This window comes from Leptopilina heterotoma, unplaced genomic scaffold (genome assembly GCF_015476425.1).
Source record: "Leptopilina heterotoma isolate Lh14 unplaced genomic scaffold, ASM1547642v1 Lhet_53, whole genome shotgun sequence".
Lineage (NCBI taxonomy): Eukaryota > Metazoa > Arthropoda > Insecta > Hymenoptera > Figitidae > Leptopilina > Leptopilina heterotoma.
In genome coordinates, this window is record NW_025111115.1 from 1,294,418 (window position 1) to 1,308,394 (window position 13,977).

At 23.1% G+C, this 13,977-nt stretch overlaps 1 protein-coding gene across 1 annotated transcript in view; it reads left to right on the plus strand.

Annotated features, from left to right (window-relative positions):
• Nucleotides 1-13,977, plus strand: part of LOC122508249 (potassium/sodium hyperpolarization-activated cyclic nucleotide-gated channel 2) — a 242,980-nt gene that overhangs the window by 103,380 nt on the left and 125,623 nt on the right. The window contains exon 3 of the mRNA XM_043621500.1: nt 3,728-3,811. Coding sequence (XP_043477435.1) covers nt 3,728-3,811 — 84 coding nt within the window. The remainder of the gene's footprint in view (nt 1-3,727; nt 3,812-13,977) is intronic.

The following is a 13,977-nucleotide window of genomic DNA, read 5'->3' on the forward strand; positions in this document are numbered from 1 at the left end:
AAAAAATTATTAAATTTTGAATATTTTCGAAAAAAATTATATTTTTCGAGCAATTCCTGTAAAATAGTATTAAAAATAATTGAAATCCTGCGATGAATTTTATTGTTTATAAAAATAATTGAATTCATGTGAAAAATATTACTTGTAAAAATAATTGAATTCTTGGGAAGGATTTTTTAAAAATCTTGTAAATAATTTAATTTTTTTTTTTAATTTGTTAGTAATTTTTTATTATTAATGTTACGGAAATTTAAATTATTATAAGTTGTTAAATGTCATAAAGGTTATTGAATTTAAAGTTTTTTGAAAATCTTAATTCATAAGGAATAATAATAATAGTGATTAAATATTTATTTAAAAAAGCTATATCATAAGGTCTGACTATAAATTCCCGTTTCTACTTACAATATTCCAGTTATCATATTGCAAGTAGAAGAGAGAATTTATAGTCAGACATTCTAGTTAAGCTGTATTTGACTTTATTTACAAAAAATTTTTAAGTAGAAAAGTATTTAGTCAAACATTAAAAATCTTCTAATCGACACTAGATTTTGGTGAGTAGATTATATTTGTTTAAATAACTAATGAAATAAATCAAAGTCTGACGAAGAATGATTTCTTCCACTGGAAATAATTTTCACAGTCAATGGCTGACTAATCTCATCCTTTTTCACTTGCAAAGTTTAGTAGTTGTTTCATGTCTCTCCAATAGTTATTAATTTCTACTTTAACTTTAAAATCTTCTTCTCAATGTTTATGTAAAAATGGAGGATGTTTGTTTATTTTTAAATTGAAAAAAAAGTTGTGCAAATTGTTTGGAGTGTAAGGAAAGTATTAGTTGACTCTAGTGGAAGAAAGTAAGATGTCTGGGCATAACGTTCTTCTTCCACTCAAAAGGAATATAATACTTGCATTCGTCAGGATCCACTTGGTAAAGCAGCCGGATATTACTCAGAAAGGGTTACTACTTCAAGTGGAAACGTAATGCAATGGTCAGACAAGAGAGAAACTTGACGTTTCACTGGTATTGCTTTTCTCCTCGGAAATCAAATACTTCTTTGATGTTCTATTATATAAACAGCAACGTCAGTTCGCAATGGAATACACATATATATTTAGTCGACAAAAAACAATTAGTTTACTCTCTTATCAGCATTTTCGCAAGGAAACATTTTTTTATTTTTCAAATAATTTTTAAAATATTCTATTCCAGCAATGTACAATATGTACAATTAGTAAAGATAGTAATGAAGTAAATAAAGTAAATCATGGCAAAAAAAATAGTAAAAACGTGTATAGTAATTTAAAACGACATTATTTTATTTATAATGTCGTTTAATAATTTCATGTGAAATGAAATATTTGCTGCCTAATTAATGATGACATAAAATTGACAGGAGAATGAAAAGTGTTATAGTCAATTAGTAAAAGTATCGAGTTGAGAAATCCGTTTATCGGTTTACACTAAGAGGAAGTTGTATAATTAATTGGATAGTCCTTATTATACTTAAAGCACATAATCCTCTCACGGTTTAAACATGGTAATTATCACCTTCTGATAGAAAGTGTGTGTGTAATAATAATATAGTGAAATGTAGAATGAGTTCATAACAAGCTCTGTAATAAACGCCACGAATGCTATATCATTTCTGTCAACAGCAAGAAATCTGATAGTCCGCAAAGTAAAATATTCCCTCATCGTCGTATTACCATCTCAGATCTATTTTAACTCCATAAGAAATTTCTCTCTTTTCGACCATTACATAATATATTCTGCGCTCCTTTTTTGCATTTTTATTCATTTCACAATTTTATCTCATTTTCAGTAATAATAATAAGTATTATATCACTACTGTTATTACTGAAATTACAATTATTATTATGATTATAATTTTTATAATTCTTAAAATATTATTATAAGTCTTACAATATTATAGTAATTATATATTTTTATCTATTTTATTACTTTACTAGCAAGTGATACGCGTGAAACGCCGTGTATTCCATTTATTATTGTTTTGTAAATTAAAAATTTTATATTTTCAAGAATAAACATCAATTTTTATCCACGGAATTCAATTATTTTCAGCACAATTTTAATACAATTTCTCGAAATAATAGTCATTTTTAAAAATATTATTTAAATTAAATTTTTAAGATTTAAAAAAGAAATTCAATTATTTTCAACAATTCTGAAAAAAAAATTCTTCGAAACGATTTAATTATTTTAATAAATTGTAAAACTACATCACAGAATTTCAATTATTTTCAATACAATTTTAATAAAATTTCTAGGAAAAAATCCAATTATATTCAAGATAATTTTAATAACATTTCTCTAACAGGTTCAATTACTTTTTAAAAATTGTAATACAAAATTTCTAAACAATTCAATTGTTCTTAAAAGTTTTTAATAAAATTCTTTGTACATTTCAATTATTTTCAAAATTTTCAATTATAATTACTTTTAAAAAATTCATTATTTATACAAAATTTAATGAATATTCTTAAAAAAAATGTTATTATTTACAAAAACCCTAATAAAATTGTTCAAAAGAATTTTAATTTTTTATGAATATACTTTTAATATATTTTAATATTTCAATTTAATTTTCAATTTTTTTAATAAATACTTTACAAAAATTCAATGATTTTCGGTACATTGAGAATTTAATTATTTCTAAAAATAGAATTCTAAAATAGAATTTTATTAAAACTTTTCTAAATAATTGAATCCCTGCGAAAAAATTTATTATTTCTACAAATAATTGAATTTTTGGAAAATTTTTAAAAATAAGTGTATTTTTGAGAAGATTTTTATTATTTTATAAATTGACTTTTTGCAAAGAATTTTATTACAATTATTAAAAATAATTGAATTCTTGATAAAATTCAATTACTTTCAAAATTTTCAGTAAAAATTATTAAAAAAAACTCCACTATTTTCAAGAATATTGAAATAAATAAATTCTTAAAAACAATTCAATTATTTTTAAAGAATTTTAATAAAAATCTTGCCAAAAATTAAATTATTTTCAATACAATTTTATTTAATTATTTTCAAATTTTTTTTTATAAATACTTTACAAGAATTAAATGATTTTCAGTACATTAATTTAAAAATTTTAAACATTTAAAAAGAACAATTATTATTTAAATGTTAGGAAACAAAAAAGAAAACAGCATAACAGCTAATTTATTAATAACAAAAATAAAAATAAATATTAAATAATTTCTTATCCTTTTTGCATTTTTATTTGTTTAAAAATATTATCTAGTTTTTAGTAATAATAATATATATTAAACACGTAAATTTTCCTCCTTTTTGCACTTTTCCTAATTGATTACAATTTTTTCTTCTTGATCTTTTTGTAATTTTCAATTTTTTCTATTTATCATAAACACAGTTTTTCTTCAGATATCAAACTGAGACAAAAAACGAATCAAAAGTGTTGCGACGCAACATTTTGACACTTTTTTTGTCGTAATTTGATATCTGCAAAAGAACCGTGTGTTTTTTTTTACAAATATTCGAGAAATAAAATAATTTTGTTCTTCACATACTATTAACTCAATTTGCATGCTTCTGATGCATTTTTTCCACATTTTCTAAAATATTGAAAATTTTACAAAAGCTTTTAAATAATTTTTGTTTCACCAAGCTGAAAATGCAACAACAACATAAAAAAAAGACTTTCGTTTATTTTACTATATTTTTTTATTGCAGTTGTCACGGTGCTGAGAGCAGACATGCCGCAAAACATGAAAAACGTCCGTCGCAGAAGCTCGAAACCTCCTGGCCATTCTCCCTGTAAGTTTATTTGAACTTTTTTTTTGCAAAGCTATACTTTTTCGAGAAAAATAACAGTATAGAGACCAATTGAAAACATCGATATATTTATTCTTCACTTCATAATGAGCTATTTTCTTTGAGAGATCAAAAAAGAAAAAAGGAGATAGTAATTTTCAATTTCCTTTTTGTTGAATAAAAATAAAATATAACAAAGAACACACTGTTTTCCATTAGTTAAAAATCTAATCAAGATTATCTTAATGGAATTAAAAAGAAAAAAGTAAATTTCACTTTTACGAACAAGAAAACTTTTGTTTCGAAATACAGAAACTTTAAAATTCAAAAGATATCAGATATCAAAAGGGAATATTTCATTTATTTTCTTTCTGGATTAACATAATTTCAATTTAACCAACTTTTTAAACAGGAAATCTTTTTTTTTTATTTAAATATAGCAAAATTTCTTATTTTACCGAATATTTAAATAGCAAATCTTTTTTTTTGTTGTTGATTTAATGGCTTTTTGCAAAGCAACAAATCAAATTTATTGAATTAATAATCAAAACTTTTATTTTACTAAATATTCAATTTTTCCTTTGGCCAAATTTTAAAGTTGACAATAAAAATAACGTTTAGAAAATAGCAAACTTTTAAATTAAAATTTTTTTTTAAAAAACTACAATTTTATACCTAGGAATTATTTTTTCTAATTTGTTTTTCAAAAAATATGTTTTCTTTATTGTCATCAATAACTATTTCAGAAAAAAAGTCTAATTAAAAAAGTTGTATGAAAAAAAAACTCCCCGAAAATTGGATAACTTTTGATGCGTAATTTTTCCATAATGAAATGTTCGATAAAAGGGGGAAAATTTACAAAAGAGGGAAAATAATTTTAAAAGAGTATAAAAAAAAGTTGTTGAAAATAAGGTGGCTTGATCCTGCAATGTGGGCAGATAAAAATCTGGCATGGGAAAGAAAAGACATTAGTGTATACGTGTATATATTTATATTTGTGTCTGTAGTAAAGATTTTCAGCTTTTGTAATCGTGTGAAAGGCCTGTCATCCAGGAGGATCGGAAGTATTAAGAAGACAATTTCCGTAGATTATTCTTCGCGACGCGAACAGAATACGAGTTAAAGGAGCCAGTTATTTTCGTGAGCAGTTTTTCGAGTTGGCGCCGATTCTTTGATCAATAATTGGGGAAACACTTTTCCCTATAGGTGGCACAAGTTATCAAACTGCATCGCCAAGCTTTTCTCGTGCTCACAAGCTTGCCGAGATTCACGTCCGATGGAGGCACTCGACAAATTTTAAAAAAATTTCGAATTTTTTTTTAATCCTTTTATTTATTAATTATTTATTCACTTTTTACCTTTTATCGATTTTTCATTTTTAATTTTTAATTTTAATTTTATTTTTTATTATTTATTTATTCTTTAATGATTTATTGATTTTTCATTTTTATTTTGTTTTATTTTTTTTATTTATTTATTTTTTAATGATTTATTGATTTTTATTTCCATGTAGGTATTCGTTTTTTATTTTTTTTCCCTATTTTCTATTTTTTATTGATTTTTTATTTTTATTTATTTATTTACTCATTTTCTATTTTTTCGTTCATTTTCTATTTATTCGCTTTTTATTTTTATTTATTCAATTTCTATTTTTTTTGTTCATTTTCTATTTATTCGCTTTTTATTTTTATTTATTGATTTTCTATGTACTTGTTTATTGATTTTTTATTTTTGTATAAATTTTCTATTTTTCTATTTATTCATTTTCCATTTTTTTTATCGAAATGTTGTTTTTATTCATTTATCGTTTTTTTAATTTTTTAATTTTCAATTTCAAATTTCTTCACTTTTATTATTTATTACATTTCTCTTCTTAATTTGTATCTTTCTAAAAAATATTTTTAAAAATTAAATTAAAAAAAGAATAAAACATAAATAAGAATAAAAGAATATTTAAGAAATAAATTATTTTTCATAAATTGACTAATTAAGTAATTTAATTAAATTTTATCTTTTTCGTATTCACCGGTATTTATAATGAATCAAAAGTTTATTTTCTCGAAAAGTTGAAAAAAGTTTCTAATTGAAACGTTATTGTGCAAAAAAAGATAAAATGTCGCACAAAAAAAGAAAAGAAAAAAAGGATGAAAGAGAGAATGAAAGTAATGAGGAAAAACGATTTCTTGACGAAATTGAAAGACTTGTCGATAAGGATACGTCAATCTTTTGAAAAATTATTTTAATTTTCACATTGTGGAATTTCTTTTGACATTGGTATTTGTAACCGTTGCCTGCGATGGATATTATTAAATTGATCCTTCCCCAAAACTTATTACTTTGCTATAAATTCTCTAATGTTCGACTTGATTTAAATCATAAATTTTCTATAAATCACCGCTGATACCAAAAACAAAAAATTAGATTTGGTTTCTTTTTTTCTGAATACTTTAAAGATTTCTTTCAATTTTTTTTTTTTTTTTTTTTTTTTTTTTTTTTTTTAATGAATAATTATTAAGTAAACAATTAATTGTTCGTTTATATTAAATTCGATCCTTGGAAGGTAATAAATAACATAAAATCATTTAAATCATTTTTAAAAATATTTATTTCACAGTTTTTTTGTCTCAATTTGATATCTGCAAATATTTATTAAAAAACGTTTTCGTCAATAGCAAAAAAAAAAAAAAAAAAAAAAAAAAAATTTTTGAATAGAGAATTGGTGAAAAGGATGAAATTTTCCGTCATGACCGTCATTTTGATGTTATACATAAATGAGGAAATTAAATTTCGCTGATATGCAATAATGGTAAGTGAATTTTCTCTAATGAAAATGGAGATGTGTTTTGCTTTCTCTCTCTGGCGATAGCATTTTGATACCTTGTGTTAATGAAATTTTACATTAGTTTTAGGACTTGAGTTTCTGTTTTATCGTGCATTATACCTTTTTGTAATGAATAGTAAGGAAGTAAGTCAAGGATCAATCCCCAGGACAAACGTTTTAGTAGCCCACGACGACTTATCGCGAAAGCATGTCTGACCTTAACACTGATTGGTCGATACCCGAAAATAGCAGGGCGCCTATCAGATAAGGTGGCTTATTTATAAATCTCCCACTCTCTCTCTCATTTTCAAATGCATTTATAACAGTTATTGTACACGTTCCCTATTTATACCCCCTCCTCCACATTTTAATAGTAATCTGACAAACCAACACATGTTTAAAATTAATTCCTCCTTTACTTCGATTCATACTTCCTGCTGAGAAGCAATTCATTTCCTTTATTTCTTTTTCGGGAAAATTAGTTTATTAAATTATTAATAATTAAAGTTCAACAATTAAAAAAGAAAAAAAAATCTTTACTCTTTAGCAATTAAAATTTATCAATTAAAAATTAATAATTGAAAATTAAAAAATTAAAATCGATAAGATGAAAATTAGTTAAAGTTAAGAAACTTAAATTACTTTAGCTTAATTTTCATATTTAATTAAATTCAAATTTGAATTAAATTTTTATCTTCATTATATATATAATACAGGATTGCCGCAGGTCAGGGAATTCAGGGAAAATAATTCAATTACTTTCATTAATAATAACATTTTTGAAGGAAATTCAATTTTTTAAAAAACTTTTTTATAAAATTCTAAGCAAGAATTAAACTATTTTCATAAAAATAAAAACTCATAGAATTTTAATTATTTTTAATACTATTTTAACCGAAATTAAAACATTCAATTATTCAATAAATTATTTATTTTTGTATTTAATTGATTGTAAAATAAAAAAATAGGTAAACAAATAATTGAATTCTCGTAGAGTTTTCTAATAAATATTGATTAAAAAATAGATTTTAGTTAAAATTTTAGCTAATAATTGAATATTAAAAGTATTACAGCAGGAATTTTTGGAAATAATTGTATTTTGAAAAAGCTTAATTGAATTATTGCAACGAGTTTTTATTACATTTTTTTTAAATAATTGAAATACTGTGAAAAATTTTATTGTTTATGAAAATAATTGAATTTACACTGTTTTAAAATAATTGAATTCTTTTGAGAAATTTTATTAAAATAGTAGATTTTGAAAATATTTGAATTTCATCGAAGAATTTCTTTATTTGTGAAATGTAATTGAATTCTTGCAAAAAATTTTTGAAAATAATTACATTTTTCGAGGAATTTATTTAAAATTGTATTAAAAATAATTTAAATCTTATGAATTCTTGCAAAAGATTTTACAAAATTTTTTGTAAATAATTTAATTTTTTTTTGAAAAATTTTATGGAAATTTAAATTATTAGAAAACATGAAGATATCAATCATTCCGAGTCGAAGACTCGGAGTGATCGATATCTTCATGTTTTATAACAATATTTTTAAAAGTTATTGAATTTGAATTTTTGAAAATCTTTATTTCTGTGGAAAATTAATAGTGATGAAATATTTATTTAAAAAAGAAGTTATTGATGTTTTTGAATAATTTTACAATTAAAAAATTTCGTAATTAAATGTAATAGAACAGTTTTTTGAGTATCTAATCATTTTTAAAGTAAATCAGAATATACTTTAGGGTCAGGGAAAGATTCAAATTTTTTTTCGAAAATCAAGGAAAAAAAATGAATTTTTTTTGTGTCAACCCTGATATATAAGAGTAAAGAAAAAATATTTCAAATCAGAAGAAATACTTGAAATAATCATGAGAGAAGAGAAATTTTGGAAAAATTCCAATTTTCTTGATTCTATCAAGTAAAAATGTAAAATAAAAAAGAAATTTGTCGCGTTTTTATTATTATAATCATTAATAATTTATTAATTCCATGCATACGCACATTCTCCTTGAACTTTTAGCACAAAAGCCGTGTATGTTTCCGGTGCAATTTCTTCGATTTTAAAAACGTGATTCGGTTCAAGTCTCGAAAAAAGGGTCGGAGGTCAACGACGGGCAGAGTGCGCGTGCGCTCGGTCATTCAATATCGTGGAGAGAAAGAGAGAGACGGAGATAGAAGCCATGGGCCGACAGGTGTCGCCTTGCAGTGGCAAGGGCTGATGCACCGTAAATTTTCAAAAAACAAAAAGAAGAAGAAAGCGGATTTATCGGATATCGGACAGTTCTATATCTTCAAAAGTGAATCGTTTATTATTTTTTCTAAAAAAAAAACTATTCCTTTCGTGTGCGCCTCTCAACGAATATAAATTTTCCTCAAAAGCATCGATTTTTCTGCATCTTCCGCTTCCCCTACATTGTGATCTGTTTTCGAAAAAAATAACATTTTTTTAACAGTGAAAAAATAGGGTGAAAATTGATTCGAATTTTTCATTTCCAAAAAAATTGTTTCGAGAAAAAAATTTATTTTTATTGGGAGGGAAAAAATGCTTCAGTTAACACTAGTGCATAGACAATTACATCCTAATTTCAGGGTCGGTAATTATCATGATCGATTCCCTTGCGTGACCTTCGTATCGACCATTGAAGAAGAACTTTGGAAATTAGTGCATTCGCACTCCAAAATTACTAAAGTACCGGGGGAATTAAAGTGTGATCACTATGATTAGGAAGAAGTGATTTCAATTTGTTCTCATTCGAAACTTACATATGTTGCCAATAAACAAAAAATCTCAATTTTCGTATTAGATGATCAAATTTTAGGAAAATTTTTTTTCTTTCTCCCGTAAAGCTTCAAGAAAAATTAATAAAAATTTCAAATTTTTAAATTAAAGACAATCATTTTTTTTCGTGGAAAATTTTAGTTTTTCCAATGTCAAGTTCGGAGACAAATTTATTGACAAATCTAAGAAAATGAAAGAATTTTTTTCCGTAAACAAAAATTGCAAATTATTCGCCAAGGAAAAGAACAATTTTTTGCTTGTAATTATAGAAAGAAAAAATAAAGGAAAATAAAACAAGAATTAAAAGCAATACAGAAAAAAAAGAAAAGAAAAGAAAAACGGATAAAAAAATTGAAAAACAATAAAAAAAATTCGGAATGTTTGTAAATAAATAAAAAATAAAATCTGAAAGAAAACATTCAAGTAGCAAAACAAAACAAAGATCAAAAAAAGTTTATCTAAAAAATAGACGAAGAATTTCAAACATAAACGGAATTTAAAATATAAAATAAACAATATTCTGAAAACGAAAGAAAAATAAAAACCGTTTCATGGAAATTGATGTGAAAGTCAAAATAATTTCAATTTTCAAAAAAATACTAAAAAAGAAAGGAAGAAAGAAAAATAACTGAAACAATTGTAAAAAATTGTAGATGTTATTAAAAAAAATTTGCCTAGGAAATAAAAAAAAAGAAAAAATAATAATAAACCCAATAAAAAAATAATGTTGTTGATAATGATAAAAATAATAATAATTTAAGTAATAACGATAAAGAAAAAATATCAATAATAAAAATATCAAAATTAAAAGTACTAACAGTGAAAATAAAAAATAAAATAGAAGAATAATAATGATAATATTAAAATAATAAGAATTAATAATATTATAAACATCGATTTCTTCGAGTCATGTGTTATAATAAATCATTAATAATAATTAATAATTAACAACAACAAAAATTAAAGACAATCAATGAAGAAAAGTGAACTGCTCTTCCATTAACTTTTTTAAATAAATAAAAGAAAATAATTTGTTTATTTATTTATAACAATCTCACCTTCAGTATCTCACCTTTTTTTTTATTATTTTATTACTATAAAATAATAAAAAACTAACACGAATGTAACAATCAAATAAAAAAATAAAACAAATGTAATAATAAAAAAATAAAATAAAACGATTGTAATAATAATAAAAAAAACAATATTATTAAAATACACAAAAAATTAAAAATGAATATAGAAACTGAATAAAACAAAAGAATAAAAATTCCATATCGAATAATAGTAAAACGAACAGAAAAAAAGGAAGAATTAGAAAAAGAAAATCAGGTGAATAAAATTTTTTTTTTAATAAAAATTTTCATCATAAAAAAAGCGTAAAACAAAAAAATTACAAAACAAATTATTCAACGAACACAATAATATATATTGGAAGGAAATAGCGCACTAGTATACACGGAAAATAAAAGAAAATTGGGTCAAAATTCAATAAATTTTTGAAATATCAATTCCACGAAACAATATTGTGAGCTTGTTTAGCCGATTGACAATATTTCTGTCGATTGCTTTGAAAATGATTTGCGCAAGTGCAGTGCCTTGACGACCGGGACGCTTGTTAACGTTTGCTTGCACTTAGAGACACACATATCAAAAGTTTTGCCGTGTGCTCGCATAAAACTTTCGTGACATAATCAAGCACGTTCATTCGTCTATATATTCTCGTTCGGTATACAAAAAAAGAAACATTTTTTTCCCGCTAAAAAAAGCTAAAAATAAAAATTCAGTGCGTGAAAACAAATTTTGGATTTCACATTGTCCATTTTTGCTTCAAAAAAAAAAAAAAAAAAAAATCGGCTGTGCTTTTTTAAAAAGAAACTAATCGAAGCTTTATTATAGCAATTAATAGTTCGATAAATGTTTATAAAATATTTTTGCTACGCACTTTGTACTCAAAAAAAAATTATGTCCTTATGTGACAACGCCGCTCATTTTTATTCAAATCGCCTTTTTTACACGCAGCAATAATTAGAAATTTTAAAGAAAGGGAATTTTTCAAGAAAAGGGGAAACGAAAAAAAAGTTTATGAGAAGAATAATGTTAGTGTAAATAAAAAAATTATTGTAAATAAAAAATTATTGTAAGTAAAAAATTACTGTAAGTAAAAAATTAGTGTAAATAAAAAAAGTAGTTCCAATGAAAAAATTAATAAATAAAAATAACATAAATAAAAAGAAATTAATGTAAATATAAAGAACATGAATGTAAACGAAAATAAATTATGTAAATAAAAAAGAACATTAAAATGAGACATTTTATTTGTGAAAAGTTAATTTTATCTAAAATGACAATTAAATGAAAGTTCAATTTTTAATTCTTAAACAATGGAGTTTTACCGGGGAAAAAAATTAATTTCGCAAAAAGAAATTTGCAAACAAAAATTATTGGTAAAGAAATTTTGAGAAATTTTGAGTACTATATAATAATTTAATAGTACTTGAAAAAATACTAGAAAAAAATAAAAAAAAAATTAAAGTGATGGAAAAAAATTTCCAGTGGTACAGGAATTTTTATTACCACATGGATTTACACTAGTTCTACAAGGATTTACTAGTAACACAGGGATTTACAAGTACTACAAGAATTTACCAGTACTCCAAGGATTTACCAGCACTACAGAACTTTAATCCAGATTTAACTAAAAAGAATTTAATAACTACCAAAAAATATGTACTACAAAAAAATATTGGACATAAACTAATTGAATTTTCCCTAAAAAATAAATTATAGATAAAACAGCTTTAATTGTAAAAACAACCAAGAAAAAGAAAAACTTGAATTGTTCCTAAAAGAAACTATGATTGTTACTAAGGAAAAGTTAATTGTTCCTAAAGAACTCTAATTATTCCTAAAAAAAACTAATTGTTCCTAAAAAAACTAATTGTTTCTTAAAAAATTGTTTGACTCTAAAAAAAATGTAAAAAAAATTGTAAAAAAAATTGAAAAAAAAACTGTAAAAAATTAATTGAAAAAATGAACTAAAAAAAAAACAAGGACAATTTTAACGAAATAGAAAAAAGCTTTTTAACAATTGTAAATATCAATACAAGTGTGATGAACGAGGAATTTTCGTAAAATCGCGACGGCTCAATTTATACAACGATAAATATTGTTGAAATTCAGTGCGTGAAATTTTATCATTAAAAAAATATATATACAATAAATATCAACACAATCAATATACGGAAAATGCATCATCATCGAAATAATAAATATGAGAAAAATAATCAAAGTGAAATAAATAATAAACAATTGACATTAATGGCAGAATTCGAATTTCTCAAGAATAGATAAATTATTAAAAAAAAAAAAAAAAAAAAATGAACGAGAAATATTATTTATTATTATTACATTACTATTGAGGGAATAGGAGGTGCGCGCGGGGATTATTTTATTCACCCAATAGACGAGGAATCATGACCAAATACGGATTCGCAAGGCTGACATTATGGAGGACGAGACGATCATCATCGTTACAGCCCCCAAATCAGGAAAACAACCCCCTCATGTAGGCAAAAAATAAAAAAAAAATTCGCTCGTTTTTGTTTCTTCGTGAAGCAATTTTGTTTTTGTTTTTATCACGCTTGCTTTATTCAGCAAAAAAAATGAAAAGAAAAAAAAATTATGTATTTGCGAACACAGTGTGCTTTTGTCGTTGGTGTATTATGCTATTTATGTATATTTACCACATGTTTATGTATGCGCTATAAACCCATTGATATGTCACAAATTGCAATTCAATTTCTAGCTGAAGGTAGTAAATAAATAAATAATTTTATTATTTGTTACTATTATTTGTTTTTTAATTATTTTTTAATTAATTTATATATTAATTTACTTTATATGTGTAAATTAAAAAAAATTTTTGGAAAAAAAATTTTGTTTGTACAATTTTATAACCTAGGTCTTAACGTAGGTTTAAAAACATTAAAACAGATCTTGTAAACATAAGACAATAAAAATATTTAAAAATTTACAAAAATATATTTTTTTAAATATTTTTAATGTTTTATTTTTATTCTTGCAAATAAGAGAAAAAAGAATTATATTCGTACTATAAAAGTACGAAATTTTTTAAAAATAAAAAAAGATATATAAATAGTTCGTTGAGGAAATGTAAAGAATTTTTAGAGAAAATATAATTTGTTATATTTACATTCATTTCATATTTACATTTCTAAATATATTCATTTTTTTAATTAAGTCACGCATATTTTTCTAATATATTTATATTTTTGAATATTCATATTTTTTATATTTACTCATAGATACGATTATTTATACTTAAATAAATTTGAATAGATTTGAATAAATTTGAATAACTTCGGATAAATTTAAATAAATTTACTGGGTTATAAATAAATTATGAAAATTAAATTTAATTTAAAAAAGAAAAAATCTCGTTTATTACTAAAATAAAAAAATTATGTTTTCATGAAAAATTATTTAATGTAATTGGATAGGATCACTTATTTTATATAGGACTTTTTTTATAGAATGTAAA